This window comes from Mustela putorius, unplaced genomic scaffold (genome assembly GCF_011764305.1).
Source record: "Mustela putorius furo isolate JIRA1106 unplaced genomic scaffold, ASM1176430v1.1 tig00003834_pilon_pilon_pilon, whole genome shotgun sequence".
NCBI lineage: Eukaryota > Metazoa > Chordata > Mammalia > Carnivora > Mustelidae > Mustela > Mustela putorius.
The window spans coordinates 99,981,824-100,002,233 of NW_025421987.1; the positions used below are offsets into that span (position 1 = coordinate 99,981,824).

The window sequence follows — 20,410 nt, forward strand, 5'->3', positions numbered from 1 at the left end:
TCTGACTGCCGGTCAGAGCTGTGCCTCAGGATCTCTGGTCTCAGATCAGTCAGGTACCATCAGCCAGAACTCTGGAAATCCATACAAAAGAAACCCCTTTGGAAAGTAATTAGCGAAGTTAAAGATTTCTAATTTGCGTTAACCTGAAATGGTGGGTTATTAGGAAAAAAGTCAAGAACATTCTAATAATATGGATGGAGAATGCCAAGCAAACAGGGAGGGAGATAGACATAAAGGAGGGAAAGGCATTTAGCTTCAGACTAATGGAAGGTGGAATTTATAATAGCGGTATAATGATCAGTTGGCTGGGGGCACCTGGTTGGCTTAGTCGGTTAAGCATCTGCCTTTGGCTCAGATCACAATCTCAGGGATCAAGTCCTGCATCAGGCTCCCTACTCAGGAAGGAGTCGGCTTCTTCCTCTCTCGCTCCCCCTGCTTGTGCTCTCTCTCTCTGTCAAATAAATAAATTAAATAAATCAACAAATCAATAAGTAAAATTAATATCGACTGACTTAATTTTGTTCCTCAAGAAACCATCACAACTTTAATAACATGGATGTACTATACTCAAGACTTCCATGTCATATAGTGAAGTAGGAGTACAGCAAAATAAATTGGGGGGTTTTTGAGTAACAGCATTGGAGGAGACAGAAGACAGCAGTTTACATTGCAACTAAAAGCCTACCTAACCTAAGTAAAAAGGGTCCTTTTATGTTCTAACCTGGCTCACTAGGATTCTACACTGGAGTTGGGAGCCAAAGCCCATGTACAAACAGAGAATTATTTAGACTTGTTTTGCTCTCTAGGACTGTATTTTCTCTCAAGAAGTTCAGGATGTGGTGTCTCACTGAAAGTAGATTATGCTCTTTGGATCTCATAATCCAACCATACATTTATCTAGCGTTATAGGGCACCCTACTTTGACATGACATTTACAGTGAAATGCTATATGTACAGTGAAATGCTATGCAACCATCAAAATGATAGATAAGATATTTAATGACATGGGGCAAATAACACAGATACGTTACAAAAGAAAATTGGATTATTAAACTATAAGGAAAGATGATGACATTTTAAAAAACTTTACATTTTATATATATACATAAAAGGAAAATATACAGTGGAATAACTTGACCATTAAGATGATGTTTACAGGAAAAATTAATAACATGAGAGTAACACTTATAATGTTAAACGAAAAAGGTAGATATAATATTGTGTAATTAAGTAAGTGAATAAAGTGTGACTTTGACTTTGTTAAAGGTGGATGTAGAAGAAAGGAGAAGGGAGAAGAGAACATAAGAATTTTGCCAGTGGGGGACACCTGGGTGGCCCAGTAGGTTAAAGCCTCTGCCTTCGGCTCAGGTCATGATCCCAGGGTCCCAGGGTTGAGCCCCGCATCAGGCTCTCTGCTCAGCAGGGAGCCTGCTTCTCTCTCTCTCTCTCTCTCTCTCTCTCTCTCTCTCTGCCTACTTGTGATCTGTCTGTCAAACAAATAAATAAAATATTTAAAAAAAAGAATGTTGGCAGTGGTTTCCTCTGAAATGTTCCTCTGAATGTTGCAATTATGAGTGATACAGTATGGTGAAGGGAGTTATTTTCTTTAAACTTCCCTGTACTCCTTTTAATGTGCATCTGCTTATTTATGATGATGTAAACACTTCTTAAATGTCTTCAATTCCTGATAAGTAACGCTTCAGGATAAGCTGCTAAGTATTTCAAGAATTTACCTAACTCTAGTATAATAGAGGGAAGAGATGAATCTGAAGGGCCACCATCTGTAAAAAGAATGATAAATGCTCAGTGCCCTCCAGAAGGTGAGACAGCGACCAGCAGGCAATAGACATAGAAGAAGAGATTTCAACTCATGTGTAAACAAGAGTTTTCTAATAGTTACAGTTGTCTTGGGATGGAATAAGTTATTCTTAAGATGAAGAAGTGGTCAAGCAGAGACTCGAGGGCTTTTTGCCCTGGGAGTATGGATGGGTGAGGAGAAAATTGAGAGGACAGTGAGCTTAGATGACCTCTAGAGTCCTTTTCACTGCTAACATTTAATCAATGTATCAGTCCTTCACTCATCTATACAGCTTCTAAGATGGTCCCCGACAATCTCTGTCCACTGGTGTCCAGGTCCTGTGTAATTCCTGGTTACACTGAAAGAGCTGATCTGTGGAACCAACAGGATGCTGTGGAAAAGGTGGAGTATGACTCAGAAGCTAGGTCATAAAAGACATCATGGCTTCAGCCTGTCTCTCTCCTGAATTACTGGCTGTGGAATACCACATCATGAGCAATGTAAGCAGCCTGGAGATGACTATGGGAAGAAAAACTGAGGACTTCTGTCAACCAGCAAAAACTCTATAGCTATCTGAGTGATTTATCTTGGAAGCAGATCTTCCAGCTCTAATCAAGCCACTGCAGAACACTGCATCCCCTGCTGACATCTTTATTCACCTTTAGGAGAAACCCTAAGTCAGAATGACCCAGCTAAGCCACACCTGAATTCCTTATCCACTAAGCCCTTAAATTTTGTAGTAAGTTGTCATGTAGCATCAGATAGTGGTACAACACATTTTTACCTGATTTACTCCATAACAGATTTGATTCAGTCATTCTAGCTGAACTATAGCTACTAAGTACTTCTTCAGGGGGGCAAAATTCTTAGCGCTTACAGATACACATTAGCAGCCTATTCATTTAACAGTACAGTTGAGCCCAGCACAGTTTAATGTCTTAACATGCTCTATTAGAGCAATGACATCTTGGCTTTAAAGAGATTCGTCTTATTTCTTCTCTACTAGACAAAAGTAATGTGCTCTTTGTTCTTTGACACATTTGGTGTCTGTAAATAGTTGTAGCTATAATTATGTCACCCACATTTCTTAGCTTCCACCCATCAGTATGCTCAGAAAAGAGGTATGCTACAAATTGCAATAGAGCATTCTTGAAAGGCTGTTTTCAGCATTTTAGCACCTAACAGAGACATTTTTATCTACATAAACAAGCCAAAGGCAAAGACAAAAATTCTATAAATTTGTTCTTATAAATAGACAACTAAACAATCTCTTAGAGGTTAAAAAAAAAACCATTTTTTAACACCTAAAAGTTATGAGATATTCTGGGTAAGCTTGATTATCAGAGAATACCACAAATAGACTTGGATGTTGTGTATCATCTGTGACAGAGTCAAAGAGATCTGTGGGATTGTGAGGATTCTTTGACGGAGGGGTAACTAATCTTGCATGTCCGCATGTGTAGACTCCTGTAAGCACTCGTACAACATAAACATGCTTTCTCCCATTGCTGTCTGGTGTGGAGTATTTATCATTAGCAGAATATTTGGCATTAACAGCAAAATAGGTTCCTTGTCCATAAGCTGCTCCTATAAAGAGAAAGACAAAAAGTCTTCCTAAAAACAGAAAATTATCACAGTATGTAGGACCATGCCCAAACCTGACACATTTTTGTAATGTCGTTCTTGCCCACCCAAGCCAGTTTTCATCATTTCTACAATTCACTCCCTCTAGCCTTAGAAGGTTGCCAGCCTCCTTTCTGGTGAAACACAAAGAACTCGACCCTGATAATGACAAGATGGCTGCCGTCTATGGTTCTACACTGCTTGGGTGTGAACAGTCAACACTAGAGTTCTCATTCATGTCATTCTAGTCAGCCAGATTACTTGCTTCCTTACCATTCTTCCCAGCATAACTGCGATTAAAGCCATGCTCATTGACATATGGCACTGAGTCTGCATCTGTCCCATGGAACAGGATTCTCTCATTATCTGTATGGCCATTCTTCATGTCCATGTGGTTTTTCTTTATCTGGTAGCTCTGCCAGATGCATACATTCTGTATCCTTTCAATCTACAAATGACAAAAAGCAAAATATTTTGAAAATGACTTTAGAGCTCAGTGTATTGTGCTTGTTGTGGATTTAAAATAGCAAGTTAGAGGAGGAGGAAGACTGGAGGAGGGGAAAAAGGAAAAAGAAAAGAAAATGCAAATCAACAGCCAATTAATTCAGAGAATAGGTAACTTTCTGCTTTTATTTTTTTTTTAATATTTTATTCATTTATTTGCCAGAGAATGAAAGAGAGAGAGAAAGAGCGCACAAGCAGGGAATGGCAGGCAGACGGAGAAGCAGGCTCCCTGTTGAGCAAGGAGCCCAATGCAGGACTCAATCTCAGGACCCCAAGACATGACCTGAGCTGAAGGCAGACACTTAACTGACTGAACCATCCAGGCACCTCTGCTTTCTGCCCTTAGGAAAAGGCTAGGTTAAGAATACCTATACTTTGTAATAGTGCTTATTATAATCTATTTTATATAATAGAATTTATGTTATATAAAAACATTTGCCTATAGATATTATCCTGAATTCCTGGAGATTCATTCACATTCAAATTCTTATTCAAGGGGCACCTGAGTGGCTCAGTTGGTTAAGTGTCTAACTCTTGATTTTGGCATAGATTGTGATCTTAGGGTTATGATAGAATCCCATGTCAGGCTCCACACTGGGCTTGGAGCCTGTTTAAGATTCTTTGTCTCTCCCTCTCTCTCAGCTCCTCCCCCATTTCTCTCTCTCTCTTTCCCCTTTATAAATAAATAAATAAATAAGGGGTGCCTGAGTGGTTCAGTCAGTTAAGCATCTCACTCCTTTTTTTTAAATTTTAAGATTTATTTATCTATTTGAGAGAGAGACAGAGACAGAGACAGAGACACAGAGTACAAGCAGGAAGGGCAGAGGCAGAAGGAGAGAGTATCTCAAGTAGACTCCATGCTGAGCCTGGAGCCAGAAGTGGGGCTCAATCTTATGACCATAAGACAAAACCAAGAGTCAGATAGTCACTGACACTTGACCTCAGGTCAGGTCTTGATCTCACAGTTGTGAGTTCAAGCCCAGTATTAGACTCTATGCTGGGCGTGGAGCTTACTTAAATAATAATAATAATCTAAATAAATTAAAAGAAAATAAAAACAAATTCCTACTCAAAAATTTGTAGTCATTTGGTAATTATTTCCTTAAGTCCTTCTGATCTCTAAAACCATTCCATTGGCTTCTTCCAACAACAGTTCTCCTCCATTGCTCTAATTACGGTCACAAATCACCTCATAACTCTAATGACTATTTCTTTCTAGACTCTCAATAGCATTTCAAACCATGAATCATCCCCTCCTTGAAATTTTGTCTTCCTTTAACTTTTTTTTTCAATATATCATTCTCTACTGGTTCTCCTTCCTTCTAGAAAATGAATCTAATATATACTCAGTAATCATCTATTCAAGATATTCTAGATATTCAGTAGATGATTACTGAGTATATCTACTATGAATGAAGCATGTGTTGGATCTCTGAAAGAAACTTTCAGTGTAGTGGGGGAGAAAGACAAGTTAAAAATCTCTGCCTCTCAGAGTGATAAGGGGTTGGTAAGGAGAACACAACACAGAGTATGAAAGCAAAAGAAAAGGATCCAGGTAATCTAAGTCTAGGGAAAGAGGAAAAAATCTGAAAGCATGATGTCCTAGAAACAAAAGAAGAGAGTTCAAGGAGAACTGTGTGCACCCCCATGTTCACTGCAGCATTATTCATAATAGCTAAGATATGAAAGCAACCCAAGTGTCCAGTGATAGATGAATGGGTAATGAAAATGTCACACACACACACACACACACACACACACACAGACACACACACTACTATCCGGATATGAAAAAGCAAAAAATCTTGCCATGGACCTTGAGGGCATTATGCTAAGTGAAGTAAGTCAGACAGAGAAGGACAATTACCATATGAGAAGAATGGAGCAGTTACCTATAGCAGGTGTTGAGGAGAAGTCAAGTAATAAAAGCAGGAAGGAAAGTTGTTTTGAGACAGATGAAGATCTCAAGCAGAGTGTTGAAATTCTGCAAAGGGGAATGCATGAAGGAGTTTACGGGAAGAAAGCAATAAGGATTCCAGCACCTGGAGAGTCCAGCAGAGGTGGGCAACCAGGAATTAATAATGATTTTATCTAGGGGCAGCAAGAGAGAAAGTATATTATGGAATTAATCCAAAAGTGAGGTGTTTCAACATGGGTATAATAGAAGAATAAGAGCCAAGAAAGTTGGCCAGATATTGGGTAAACACAATTGAACAAGGTTCTTCTACTCTCAACAGCTTTTAATATCAATGAAGCATCTCCTCCTTTAAATTCTGTCCTTTCTGCAGGAGTCTCTCTCTTTGGATTCTCTTTCTTTCTCAGGAAGAAAGTTCATTCTGTAGGTATTGTGTCCTACGAAATGCTAGGCACCAGGATAGGTAATGGGAATGCAACTCCTACTTTAAGAACCCCATTGTCTAATGGGGGAGTCAGGCACATGAAAGCTTATGAAAGCACAATTTCTTAAATGCTATAATGTGGTTGAGTACACAGTTTTATGGAAGTAGCAGCCAGATTTTTAAATGACTAGGATGCCACACCCTGCTCTGATAACAGGGTATGATAATGACCTTCTAATAAACTCCTGTACTTTGCTGGCTCAAATTTTTATGCAGCATGGTGAACATTGTGAGAATCCCTGAACATCCATTCTAATTCATTCCCATTGTACAGCAACTGCTGGTCTGGGTGGAGTTGGACTCACTACAGTTCTCCACTTAAGTGGAGAATTAGGTGGAGCCTAAGTGGGTCTAACCAATCAGGGTAATCTCATGATGGGATTGTACAATGATGGCATTTGACAGCCCAGGTCCAAGCCAACCAGCAAATAGCACTCTTGGGACACAGACTGGTTGGAGTGCTCTGCTCAACTCAAAGCCTGGGACTCTAGTCCAGTGGTTGTGTCCCTTCCATGGGTTGTGAATGGAGGAAGCAGAGACCCTGATTGCCACACACAGCCATCCTACAATTATGAAGAGAGTCCAGCCTCTACATGAAGCTGACTCTGTGGATGGCAAAGCCAGAGAAACTGGATCCAGCTATTCCAAAGACCATCCTACTTCTGGACATTTCTAATACATTTCTCCTTGTTTAATCAGTTTGAATGGGTTTGTTTGTAAATTGTAAGTGAAAGTATCCAAACATATAAATGTCACTTTGGGGAATATTCTTCATTACTGGTAATGAATGAACCATTAGATTTGAAATCTATGGAGGTTGAGTTAGTCTAATTAAAATAAATATAGTAAGGTACAAAGGAAGGAGGAGTGTTATTTTAAAAAGATGGCTTTCATGTTAGTAGTTCTTTGATAGTTAAAAGAAGTAATTTTTTAAAAAGAAGTAATTTTTAAATAAAATATTACCTTCTCTATTTCGTAGGCAGGACAAGTTTCAGAGAACTTGTCCTTTATGGTGTCATATTCTGACTGTCCGGGGAGTAGCTCAATCACACAGGATAGCTGCTGATTCATGTCAGCCCAGTGTTCAGGAAGATTACCTGAAAAGTCAACATTTGGTGAAAACACAATATCCATTTCCAGGGATCTCTGAAAATCAGGGTACTTCCTATGCTCTTATTTCACATTCATCTAATCCTGGTCTTTTGGATAAGAAAAAACAAAACAAAACAAAACAAAAAACAAGAAAGCTACACATTTCAGTTGCTGCTTTTATCCATTCTCAGTTGGTAAACACAGATGGAATAAACAGTTCTGATGTTAATATAACATATATTAACTAATTCCCTAGCTCAAGTATTTAGGTATAATTTCATTCACTATAGCTTGAAATTATAATTTCCCCAGAAAGCTCTATGGAATTAATTCCATAAGAATTAAGTAACTGATGTGTTGGGGTTCCTAGGTGGCTCAATTGGTTGAGCATCCAACTCTGGATATTAGTGGGGTCAGTCTCATGGTCATGAGTTCAAGCCCCACTGTGGGCTCCATAGTGGGTATGAAGCCCACTTTAAAAAAAGTTTTTTTTAAAAAACCTGATGTGTAAACATGAAATCCAATTCATCAATGTTTTCATGTTTATCAGTTTTATTTATTGTGGTTATTATTTTTCTTTTGAAATGTGATTACCTTGTTAAAGATATTTAAAGACATTGTTCTATAGCCTACCTTCTATTTCCAAACTAGAGAAAGCACCATATAAAGAAAACAGTGGAAATACTAAGTAAACACTTTCACATAAGGTGATGATGCTCAAAATTTTCCTTTGCTTTCCAATGGCCTCCAGAACCTTCTAATACATTGAGGCTACACACCAAGTTGCTGAGATGGCATGACAAGTAGAACTATGGACAGACTGTGTTAGAGAAGGAAATGCCAGAAAATGGCAAAACACCACAGGTAAAGGCCAAAGGATTTCTCCTTACAAACAAAGCCAGAATTTACTCATTTTTAGTACAAGATATCCAGGGCTGGGAGAGCAACCAGGTACTCTCTTCCTGTTTAGCAAGTCCATCCAGGGAATGAAGTTCTGTTCACAAAGGCAAGCATCAAAGCCTAATCTGGAAGCGGTCTTCAAATTCTACTTTAAGAGTTTTTCCTGGAGAAGTTTCCCACAGCAGGATGTGTAGTGTGTGCAAATTAAATTCTTTCCATTCTCCCACTTTCCACTCCCTCCAAAGCTTTGGCCTAGTAATGTGAAGTCCTAGGTCTTAGAGTCTCCTCAAACCTGCTACTTTCTTTTCTCCAAATACAGAGGCAAGCCTGAGAAGCAAGTCAAGTTTTTCTTTGGGCTCTCTCTTCCTTTCATGTCATGAGGTTGCAGAGCAGAAAATACCAGGGCTTGGAATCAGAAGACCTGCTCAGCCTCAACCTGTGCCCAGCCACAGGGTATGGAACAAGTAGTATCAAGTTTGAGTGAGTTTTCATTTTCTCTTTTGTAAAATGGAACTGATAGAATCTGCTCTATTTGTCACCTCATGGGATTGTTTCAAGTTTAAAATACAATAAAGGTTGTAAAAACGCTTTTAGGGAATCCTTTACAAACATAGTTATTATTCTTAAAAAAATAATTAAACTTGATATTTTCTATATCCCAGAGGCATTTGCATTTAAAGAAGGAGTAAGGAGCACCTAGGTGGCTCAGTCAGTTGGGCATCCAACTGTTGATTTCAGCTCAGGTCATGGGATCGAGGTCAGTGGCAGGCTCTGTGCTCAGTGCAGTCTGCTTCAGATTTTCTCTCTTTTCCTCTGCCCTTCCCCACCCTTCCACTCTGGCACTCTCTCTTTCTCTCATTTTCCTCTCAAAACTAAAATAAAGAATCTTTAAAAAATAAAAATAAACATAAAAAGGGAGGAAAGTTTAAAGACAAGGGTATTTTCTTGAGATGAACAACTCAAATCACTCCCTTAAACCACACCAAACTACGCTACTTATTCTGCTTGTGGACAGAAGGTGTCCCTGGACAATTTAGAGATGAGAAAGCTGAGCTCCAGGAAGGCTGAGTACTCACATATCCAATGTTACGTGGAAGGCCACCATCCAAGGAAGGAAAGGATTGTGTTCTAGTGACGCTCAGCCCAGTGCTTTATCGGCGGTAATATGATGGCTACCTTTTTTCAAGTGTTTACCAGGTACCAGGCACTTTCCTGAGTGCTTTTCCTATAAATCTCTTTTAAAAGATAAAGCTCAATCTACTTTTCCATTCCCGATGTTTGGGGTAAATGCCCTCCTACACCTCTCCTTGTGCAGCCTGCCTCAGGTTCCTCTCCACAGGTAGGGGTGGGATGACACACCAAGAATCCTGGCTCTGCCTTCAGCTTCGTTCTCTCCACCTTCACAGTCTCCATGGATAGTTGGAGCCACACTCCATGACTTCAACTCCCACCTATTTACATGACTCCCAAATCTGTGTCTCTAGGGTGTGATATTTAATTCGTGCCCAGTAACAGTGCTCTGAATCAATGAATAGCTTAAATGTGCTTTGGAAAAGCAATTGTGTATCATTTGCTCAAATGAAACTCCAAGTTGTCCTCTGTAAGTTCTCTTTAAAGAAGTCCACAAGATGAAAAAAAAAAAAATCCTCATGATAAATTCTTACTAAAATCCAAGTTTATCTCTGCCAACAAACTTGTTTTTATCTGACATTTTATCTGTATTATTCCTTTCATCTAACAACTATAAGGCAGTTTTGTTGTTGTTTGGTTTTGCCCCAAGTGCCATTCATTGGGTCACTGGTCTGCTCATTTTACTTATCTTTTGTTTGCTTGTCTCTTATTCTTTCTTTTCTTTCTTTTTTTTTTTTTTTTTTTTTTTTTTTTTTTAAGAGAGAGAAATGAGCAGGGAGAGCAGAGGGAGAGAAGGAGAGAGAATCTTAAGCAGGCTCCATGCCCAGGGCAGAGCCCAACCTGGGGCTCCATCTCATGACCCTGAGACCACATCCTGAGGGAAAATCAAGACTGGAACATTTAACCGACTGAGCCACCCAGGTACCCCTTTCTGTTTTTTAAATTTCAGAAGTCATTTTAAATTCTTGGTGTAAGCAGGGAGTGGATGAACCAGTTAATTTGTATTTAAATACAAATTTTCTTCTGCAAGGACCGAAGGGGGAAATGTTAATTTATATATCCCTTGGTACTCTAGTAGGTATATGTTATTTTTAACCATCCAGCAGCCTCTTCCCCTTCTTCTGTTAAAAGCATCTTGAATTTCCTTTGGTGAACAACTCTTCCTCATTGCTTCGGAGTGATCCCCTTCAGTTCAAGAATAGAGCATGTGACTCTGGGTTGGCTGATTTGTATAATTCCAGTTCCCTAGCTGCAATGATGACCTAAGCTGATTCAGTCAGAAGGAATTTCTGCCTTATGTGAACAGCTCTGTTCCCAGGCATCACATTCCTGTGATGAGTATATATTACCCCCGGATATACCTTTTCCTATTGGATCTGACTGTGTAGGCATATGGTCCTGAAACTGTTAGCTGCCATCTTTAACCATGTGAAACCTGAGAATAAAGACAACACAGCTGACAAGAGAGTGAGAGATGAAGAAATTCAGATGAAGAAGAGAGATGAAGAAATATATATATAGATTATATAATATGAGCACCTGGATCAAACTGGCCCTGAAGCCAGGTATGCCTGGACTTTAATAGTCATGTGAGTCAATTAATTCCATTTTTCCATAAACCAGTTTAAATTGGATTTTCTATTACTTGCTATTGCAAGAACATTAATAGACCCAACTGCTATTTTCATTTTTATTTACTTTGTGTGTGTGTGTGTAGCTCTTATATGTGTTATATGTGAAGGCACATTGAATAGTTATCAGTAGGTTAAGTATAGAGAGAACTGAAATTCTTACTGGCAGGGTCAGGCAATAATTTCCAGTTTAGAGACAGCTGCTGATGACAGGTGTGCTTCATCACTAGTAAAACCCACACTGCTCTATGAGTGAGTGCCCAAAATGGGCAAAAACCGTGATTGCAAGAGGAAGCTGCTTTTCTAGTTATTTTCACAGCAGTACAGAAGCCTCAAAATGGGGAAAGAGGAGCAGGTCAATAGATACTTAAACATAATGCATAAACACCCATCTTACAGAGAAGAAACTAGGAATCTGCCTGCTCAGGAAGTAGTACAACCAAATGGCCCTGACCACTCCCTTCTTCAATCTGCTTCCATTGTCAGGCTAACTTGTCTAGTGGTGGATAATCAATAAATGAGTATCGGTCAGCTAGTTCATAGCTACAAGGAGCACTGAGGGTCGATAATAATCCATAATTAAATAATGAGGTAACTGGCTTAGGATTTTCAAAGTCCATCCCGCTCTTCTGCTTTCTCATTTCTATTCTCTTCCTGTTCCTTTGCTATTCCTGCTTCCCAGGAGTGATTCTGCCCTCAGAATAATTGGCAGATAGGAGGCTGCATTCCATAGTTCTTGTATTTTCCCACATATTATAGGAGGCTATCTGTAGAATCCTAAAACTGATAAAACAATGAGCATTAATAGCTACACATTTGCTAAGGGATAGGAGAGATAACCCCATGATTTTCTGAAGAAGATCATTTACATGCAGTCTCGAAGCGTGTGGGCTGAAGGACAGGTGACGTGGACTTCTCTCTCTTTTTCATGTTGTCATAGAATACATGTAGCAATTCCAATAGAAAGATGACAACTTTAACTCTCCGTAATGATGGGATGGGATGTTTCCGTGCGAAGTCTATAACAGCACTGATCATATCATCAGCAACTGTGGCTGGGTTTTTTCCAGCATTTCCTGAAAAAGAAACATTTTTTTAAGTGACCAAAAGAAGCTTTAGCTGGTGTTAGTCAAGTGATGAAATCTGGAAAACATGGGTTTTGGTGTTGAGGCAGAAGCAAGCAGCCCGACAGCAGAAATGGATCTGGCACTCCTAGCTGGGTGTTCGTGTCCTCTGGCTGAACACAAACAATTTCATAGAATATCATCTGATGTAACCACTCTGTGGCTGTGATCAATTTAGCCCAGCACAACCACTGAATAATCATGTCTGACCACAGGCCAAAACATGAACACTATCCAAACCACAAAAATGGCCAAACATTCCCCATCTTCACTAGTAGGAGCAAGTGCTGCTTCATTAATAATCACAACTTTGGCCATTTTCTTTGCCTCTTCCAGGTAAGATACCCAATCATAGAACCATGCCTGCTTCCTCAAAGAATCCAATCCAGAGCAAAACCCCATGTACTTGAGACTACCACAAAGTTACCCAGCACAAGCTCAGATCTACTAATAGTCCTTAATGACCTCTTGGTGAGATGCTGCATGGTTCCTCATAGTGTGTGCTCCTGCTGGTCTTGAACTGTAGGGCACTGGCAGCACAGAGAACAGACCATGTGATCCGGGTGCAGAAAAACTGGGTTCATGTCCTGGCTCTCCAGTGATTAGCTGTGGGATCTTGGCTAAGTCATTCAATTCCTCTCATACCAGTTGGCTAGGGATGATAACAAACTGCTGTAATTGGTGGCTTAGGCAACACAAATGTATTTTCTCACAATTCTGGAGGCTAGAAGTCTGATATTGAGGTTTTGGAAAGACTGATTTGAGTTCTCTGAGACTTGTAGATGGCTGTCTTTTCCTTATGTCTTCATATGGTCTTCTCTCTGTATCCGTGGATGTTCTAATCTCCCAACTAACAAGGACACTGGTCATATTGGATTAGGGACCACCCTCATGACCTCATTTTAACTTAATTATCTCTTGAAAGAATCTCTCATCAAATATAGTTACATTCTGAGGTACTGGGAATCACAGCTTCAACATACGAATTTGGCAGGGAGAACATAACTCAGCCCACAACACCTCCAAACTTCAATTTACTCAATTTTATACAATTGCGGTGATAATAGAAGTAATAGCTCATAGAGATAAGAATGTGGCAGCTAACAGTATCGTAATTAAGAGCATAATGGTAATAAAAAAAAAGTGTAACATAAAAAAACAATGTAAAGTTTGAAATGTACAGACCATGCTGCCTGGGTTTGATCCTCGATATGTTGCTGACTAGCTATGTGACCTTGTACACTAATACTTCAAATTCTTATCTGCAAAATGGGGAAACTAAGAGTCATGGGTGGGTCTAGGTTTTAAAGGGTTTAAAATTTATACATCTCAGAAAAAGAACACAAAATAAAAACATAAAACTATATATAAAAGGGACTATTTATAATCAAAAAAGAAATCACAATAAAGTATAAATTTTGAAATTTTGAAAAACCGTATTCCTACATCAACTTTCCTTAGCTATATTCCAAAAATGCTCGCAGCCTTTCCAATGCTCGTGTCAGGAAAAGTCTGAGAAGTCAAAGTGAGAAGAAACAGCGATGCTGACCCACAGAGGTTAAAAAATCTTACTTTTGAAACTTTATGAATCATACGATCATGTGATGGCATTGTTAGGGCCCTCCCAGGCCCTTTTAAAAAGCTTGCGTGACTGAGCATGAATGAATCAGGGAACTGGTCATTAGCATCACCTTCAACTAAGAGCAACTTCTTGTATGCTATGATAGAGATGAGGAGGAAAAGTTTTCCTAGAAACTGGGAGTAGGATGGACCCGAGCTTCTTGCTTAAGGAAAGCAACTGCACCCTACTCATGGCTTTATGCCTTGGAACTTGCAGCAGGCCTGGGAAACAGCCTTTCAATCTAATAAATGCATGAATGAGAGCCAGTAGGAGATGCTGCAGTCAACCCAATAGCGGACATATTAAAGGTTTGGAAACCAGAAGCAAGGCTGACACTGAATAACCCCTGGGAGAAGACTAAGTAGAATGTGCTGAGTGTAGGGTCTGGGGGCACAAAGAAGCAAGCTGGCAGGATAGCCAGAGCATCGTGGTACCACCGAAGGAGGAGATCAGAAAATGGGACAACTCGGGAAAGGTGGCTGTTTGTAAGGGATGATGAGGATGAGTTTGGATTCTGCCATAAAGTCTCTGGTAACAGAAATCTGCCAGAGGAGATCCGGGGGAAGGAGAAATGCTGATCCGAAAGTCAGTGCAAAAAGGGTAACAGATACAGTAAGAGCAAACAAATCACCCAAAGGAAAAACATGAACAGTAAGAACACCATGGCGTTAAGGGCCAAACATGCAAAGATACCTGGGGAACATACAATAAAGAATAAAGATGTATTAAAGAGGCATAGGCCCCAGAGATGGCCCTCCGGGTCTGCAAGTTGGTGGACTCTCTGATTTACATCACTATCGCTGCCTGGACTCAGCAATGAATTCACTAACAGTGAGGCAAAGTCTAAAGGAATGTGGATGATTCAGAATCTTGGATTGATGAGAGGCTACAAACCTGTTCCGATGGCCGGAAGGGAAACAGAAGTGTACTTCCTCTGCTCACACTCTTCTAGAACAGTGGAGACCGTTTTCCTGACATCATTTTCCCCAAGAACATGGATTATTATCTTGCACATCAAGTTTCCACCTTGTGTAACTATAAAATCTCTGTGAGGCTGTGCAGCTTGAACAGGGAAGAAAAGGAAACACACAGCAGTTACTTACAGGAAGCGGCAAGAGGATCACCGAGCCATGAAAGCAGCTGCCGTTGTAGAAAGCTGTGATGATTTCTGAACAAGTCCAGCCTCCCTCCATCTAGCTGGTTTCACTTGCTGGGACTGTGCCAGGCTCATTTTCTGTACAATCAGGATTCTTTAACTCGACAACGACATTGTAGAATATGTGGGGTGCTATTCAAAAGCACTCTACCTCCTTTGGTCTACTCAATCCTCAAAACAAGGCTATTGGTACTATTTTGTCCATTTCACAGATTCAACAGAAGCTCAGAAAGGTAAGGTCCACAGCAAAGATTGCCTGGGATTTGAACCCAAGCAGTCAATGTCCAGACCTCTTAACCCCCAAATTGTTGTCCAGAAGAGCAATGCCTATGCTTATTCGGCTAGATTCGTTTTTCAAGGAGAGAAAAGCAATGCATTTGGTGGTGTACAAGAATTGGAGAATTGAAAAAAAAAAAAAAAAGAACTGGAGAATTGGTGTCTAAGAACACCTCATACCCACCCAGGTTCCACCCTGACTCATGTCAGGTAGACGATGTCCTATCATAAGTAGAACAAGGTTGAGGAAAGAGAAAGATGACTTATATAGCACTTTAGGCAACTTGTCCTGTTCCTTGTCCTGATGCTCCCACCCACCTGCGGGGAAACCATTACCATACCCCTGCCTGGTTAATAGAACCCAGAACCAGCTCACAGATAAGAGAAAAAAAGCTCTTATAGATGAGATGGCAGGCTCAGGATCCCTCAGTAAGTGGTGGAGGCTGGACTACTAGGAGCCAGGCCTAGGCTCTGTTTAATAGTTAGGAAAAGACAGGTGGGATGGTGAAAGGAAGGATTACTCCCCAAAGCCATAGAGTCACACCCCCTGGATCTGCTCTCCCAGAGAATCCACCTCTTTCCAAAGTGCTCACCACTTCCTCCTTCTGTAGGTCCTATTACAGTCTTCTCAGCCCTCTAATCTCCTAGGGGTTGTAACCAAAAGTAGCATGTAACCATACCTAGTACAACACATTCATTTTCCACAGCTGGTCCGGCACCTTCTAAAATTGCTTTTGACACCCCTAAGTGAGAAAAAAACATTAAGTTAAAATTAATTAAAATAAATTAAACTTATTTTAAGTTAATTAAATGTAATATTTAATTAATGAAATTAAAATAAATTTAAATTAGTTAAAATAAAAAGCATTAGTTCAAATGCAATGCATGATTATAGCTTTTGTACATTAGACTTTTGTCCAGCTCACCCCTTTGTGCATAATTCATTGATGGCCCCCACAGAAAAAACCACCGTTTCCATAGCAAGTTTCATTCAGGCTGAGTAATAAACACTCTGAACTACAGCGTGAGGGAACTGCCCAATAGTGGACAGTCCCCTGTGTCTGGAGCTCTACAGGCTCTATCTGTACAGAGATATTTTTGCAGTTATTTGCAATTTTTTGCATTCTACCCTTATTATTTCATAAAGTTGAAAAACATAAAAATGAAAGTTCAGATACTAATGAGAAGCATGGAGCTCAAAACTGAAACACCACTGAGCATTTCACAGAAGTTCTGTGGTTTTTGTGTTATTTTTTCACAGGTAGACACACAGCTGGCTGCCTTCAGTCCTGTGAATCTTCCGGTCGAGGCTGGAGCTTCACCACCTGGTTATTGCTGGTGACGGCAGGGTTGAGTGGTTGAAAGCACAGCCTATGCATGTGACAACCTAAGTTAGGGTCGCCTCTGCCACTTACTGGCTAACATGAACCTGGTCAGTTCCGCAACTATTATAGAGTCTGGCACACTACTCCCCTACCATGGGTTATTTGAACATTGAAAGAGACAATGGATAAAAGATGCTTCGTGCAGAATCTGGCCCACTCAAAGCATTGAATAATTTTTAGTTATTTAATCATTATAAAGATCAATCTATCCTCTATCTATTTATCTACCTATCATCTATCTAGGTCTCCTTGATTATATATGTATGTTATGAATTGTCTCTCTTTTTTTTAAGATTTTATTTATTTATTTGACAGAGATCACCAGTAGGCAGAGCGGCAGGCAGAGAGAGAGAGAGGAGGAAGCAGGTTCCCTGCTGAGCAGAGAGCCCGATGTGGGACTCGATCCCAGGACCCTGAGATCATGACCTGAACTGAAGGCAGAGGCTTAACCCACTGAGCCACTGAATTGTCTCTTTTTAAGAAATACCTTTTTGGGGGCATTTGTTTTGGTCTCTGACTTTGCAAGAATGGAGATTTTCCTCAATTATCAGGTGACACTCACCAGGCCATTCCTATTCAGAGTGAGTGTGGGAGCGCCCTGAAAGGAGGCGTGCTGACCAGGAGGCTTTAGTGTAAGGTAAGCAGGTGGTAAATACTAGACTTCAGGGCAGCTGGCTTCTCTCCAGAAGGATCCTCCAATCTCAGAGGGCATAAACCCGTCTGCCATTCCGGGAGCTGCACGGGGACAGGGCTGGACCTCACTGCTCAGTACGGAAGCTTTCACTTGAGCCCTGTCTAGCTCCCACTCTCATCTCACCTGCTGTTCTAAGTCCAGAATCTCTCTGGTTGGTTTCCCTACAGAATAAACCTCCCATCTCTGGCCAGGGAAGACCAAGGGAAATTACTGGGGCACCAGATGGATGGAGAATAGAATAAATGGGTCTAAGTGTTGCTCATACAGAATTGTATCTGATTCTGTTTCCATATTTTCCTTGTCCCCTGCCTTCCCAGGTACCTGATGCTCCAACTTCTGTGTCTCTAGGGACTACCATTCTCTCCTGCATATTCTAAGTTTTCACCACTGGCTAGCTTCTTCTCATATTCTAAAAATACACTGCTGTGTCTTGTTCATTATTGGTTTTCCTCCAGCTCTCTTTTTCCTTTTGGGTTTACACCCTTTTATTTCCTTTACTGTTGCTTTCATGGAATTTTAAAAGAAGGCAGGTAAAAATGCCTATGTTCAATCTGTCACATTTTACATAATTGAATGTCCTTTATGTCTGCATTTGTGAATGACCAATACATTGGATGGAGAGTCTACATAGTCACTTTCTACATAGTAAATGCTATAGTATTTTGCAGCTTAGAAAATACTGAAACTTCTCTTTCTACTTATGTTTTATCTTACCCTTTTAATTTAAAATTTAATACTTTGTAATAAAAATATATTCGCATGAGAGTACATGTATGCAAGTTATACACAAACAGACACGTGGGGAGGACATGCTCAAAGACGCTCCTTCACTGGAGGCGCTCAGACATTCCAGCAAAAATCAAGAAAAAGGGGTTGAATTTCATTTCTGGGTCAGTGTAACATAAGGAAGATTATAAGAAGTGAGATATGAGTGCCAACTCAGTTATATAGAAAGGGAAATAAAAATAAAACAAACTTATTATTAGAGAGGAGAAGGGAGTTGGGGGAAATTGGAAGGGGAGGTGAATCATGAGAGACTATGGACTCTGAAAAACAATCTGAGGGGTTTGAAGTGGCGGGGTGGGGGTGGGAGATTGGGGTACCAGGTGGTGGGTATTATAGAGAGCACAGATTGCATGGAGCACTGGGTGTGGTGCAAAAATAATGAATACTGTTATGCTGAAAATAAGTAAAAAAAAAAAAAGTAAAAAAATAAAAATAAAAGATGGAATCTAAATAAATAAATAAACAAATAAATAAATAAATAAATAAATAAAAATAAAACAGACTTATTAAATTAGAAGTGTGGAATTTTGATGGTTCAGAGCTAGAAAGGGGACAAGAGCTAACCTAGACTAAGTCCAGTGAATGGCTCCCACCTCATCTTCACTTTGCTGTGCTCCATCTAATCCTCTGGGAAATCAACATTTGACAGGCAGAGAAACTGAGGCTCAGAGGGGATAAAGTGATTGTCCCGAAGCCACACAATGATAAGTGGCAGAGCTGGGATTCAAACCCAGGTCTTTCTGATTCCAGGGCCTACATATGTCCAGCAACACTCTTCTACTCGGGCAACATTAGCCACAATTTCCTTCCCACACATGAGTCATGTTAATAGTTACAATCACGTACATGGCTTAAAAAAGTACCTGATTTCAGATTAAATGTTCTTGTCGTTGAGTTTACAATCACATCTGCCTTTTCTTTGCTAATATCTCCAGTAGCAATCTGGAAAGTAATTGCACCAATTTTCATTCCATATGAAATGATTCCAGGGCTGGAGATAGGGCTGAAGGCCCCTGAAAAAAAAAGCAAGCAAACGAAAGAGTAGCTGGAGAATGAACAACAAGGGGCCACTGTTCTCTTCCCAGTCTTCTTTCTTTCCACCTACATAAACCCAAACTGTACCGTGCCTGGTTGGGTTTTCTTTTTTAAGGAAATTAAAAAATAAAGCTTCGTGGCAGGAGGAGGATCAATTTCTCAGAGAGGATGAAGCAGGAACACCTGACTGGACCGTCAGCTTGTCTGCAAAAGTTGCTGCCGCCTCATGAGAAAGGCATGAGGAAGGACAGAGGGCCAAGTATCCCCTCATGTCATGCTCATGTCTCTGGGAAACTTTTTTTCAAGCTTTTTTGAGCTACGACAAATAAGAAATGTAAATATTTAAGGTGTACAATGTGTCTCTCGAGTGAACGTACGCTGTGAAATGATTGTCCAGTTGGGCTCACAGCACACCCATCATTTCCCACAGTTACCATTTTGTGTAGGGAGTGTGTGTGTGTGCGCGCGTGCACGTGTGAGTAGTGAGAACGCCCGGGATCTGCTCTCTTAGTGAGCTTCGAAAATACAGAACATTATTACTAACTCCAGCTCTATGCTGTGCATTTAGTCTCCAGAATTTACTTGTCTTATGACAGAAAGTATGTCCCTCCAGGTGATTCTTTTATATCCATTTTGCAGAAAAGGGAAATGGTCTCAGTGTGGAGGTCATTTGTTCAATTATTTGGGGAAAGATTTATTTTTGTTTATTTGAGATAGAGAGAGAGAGCACATATGCACATGTTGGAGCAGGGCAGGGGGCCAGGGGCAGGGTGCAGAGGGAGAGGATCTCAAGCAGACTCTGCACCAGCATGGAGTCCAACACGGGGCTCGACCTTACAACCCTGAGATCATGACCTGAGCTGAAATCAGGAGTCAGATGCTCTGCCAACTGAGCCACCCAGGCGCCCCCATCCAAGGTTAAATAACAGCTCACTAACTTCACATAGGAGCTCTCCTATGGCTTCGCATCTTGCTGGCATAACAGGATCAAGGCTGCTCTGAGGAAATCAGCCTTACAGTGTTGGCATAATGTTACTGTCCGCTCTGAGGCTTTATACCTTAGCTGTGCCTTTTCTATTTGTCCCTTTCAGTCTCCTTTTCCATGTGATGCAGTGGCAAGAGAATCACCCACCCAGGAGGCCACTGTATAGATTAAATTATATATATAGAAAAGCAATCAGAGAAGTTTAGTGTGCATCCACATTTTAGTTATCTGTGTGTGGGTGTGTGGTTCTTCAGGACCTTTACTGGATGG

The 20,410-nt window shown here is 40.4% G+C and overlaps 1 protein-coding gene across 7 annotated transcripts in view; it reads right to left on the bottom strand.

Annotated features, from left to right (window-relative positions):
- Window positions 1-2,699: 2,699 nt before the first annotated feature.
- The window catches only part of LOC101674380 (protein mono-ADP-ribosyltransferase PARP15), a 45,437-nt gene continuing 27,726 nt past the window's right edge, over window positions 2,700-20,410 (bottom strand). For all 7 annotated transcript variants that reach the window (XM_013052676.2, XM_013052681.2, XM_013052679.2 and 4 more), the window contains 7 exons: window positions 18,984-19,133; window positions 15,936-15,998; window positions 14,718-14,885; window positions 11,948-12,154; window positions 7,288-7,421; window positions 3,695-3,869; window positions 2,700-3,385 (listed from right to left, as the gene is read on the bottom strand). In XM_013052676.2, coding sequence (XP_012908130.1) covers window positions 3,096-3,385; window positions 3,695-3,869; window positions 7,288-7,421; window positions 11,948-12,154; window positions 14,718-14,885; window positions 15,936-15,998; window positions 18,984-19,133 — 1,187 coding nt within the window. In that variant the 3' untranslated portion in view covers window positions 2,700-3,095. The remainder of the gene's footprint in view (window positions 3,386-3,694; window positions 3,870-7,287; window positions 7,422-11,947; window positions 12,155-14,717; window positions 14,886-15,935; window positions 15,999-18,983; window positions 19,134-20,410) is intronic.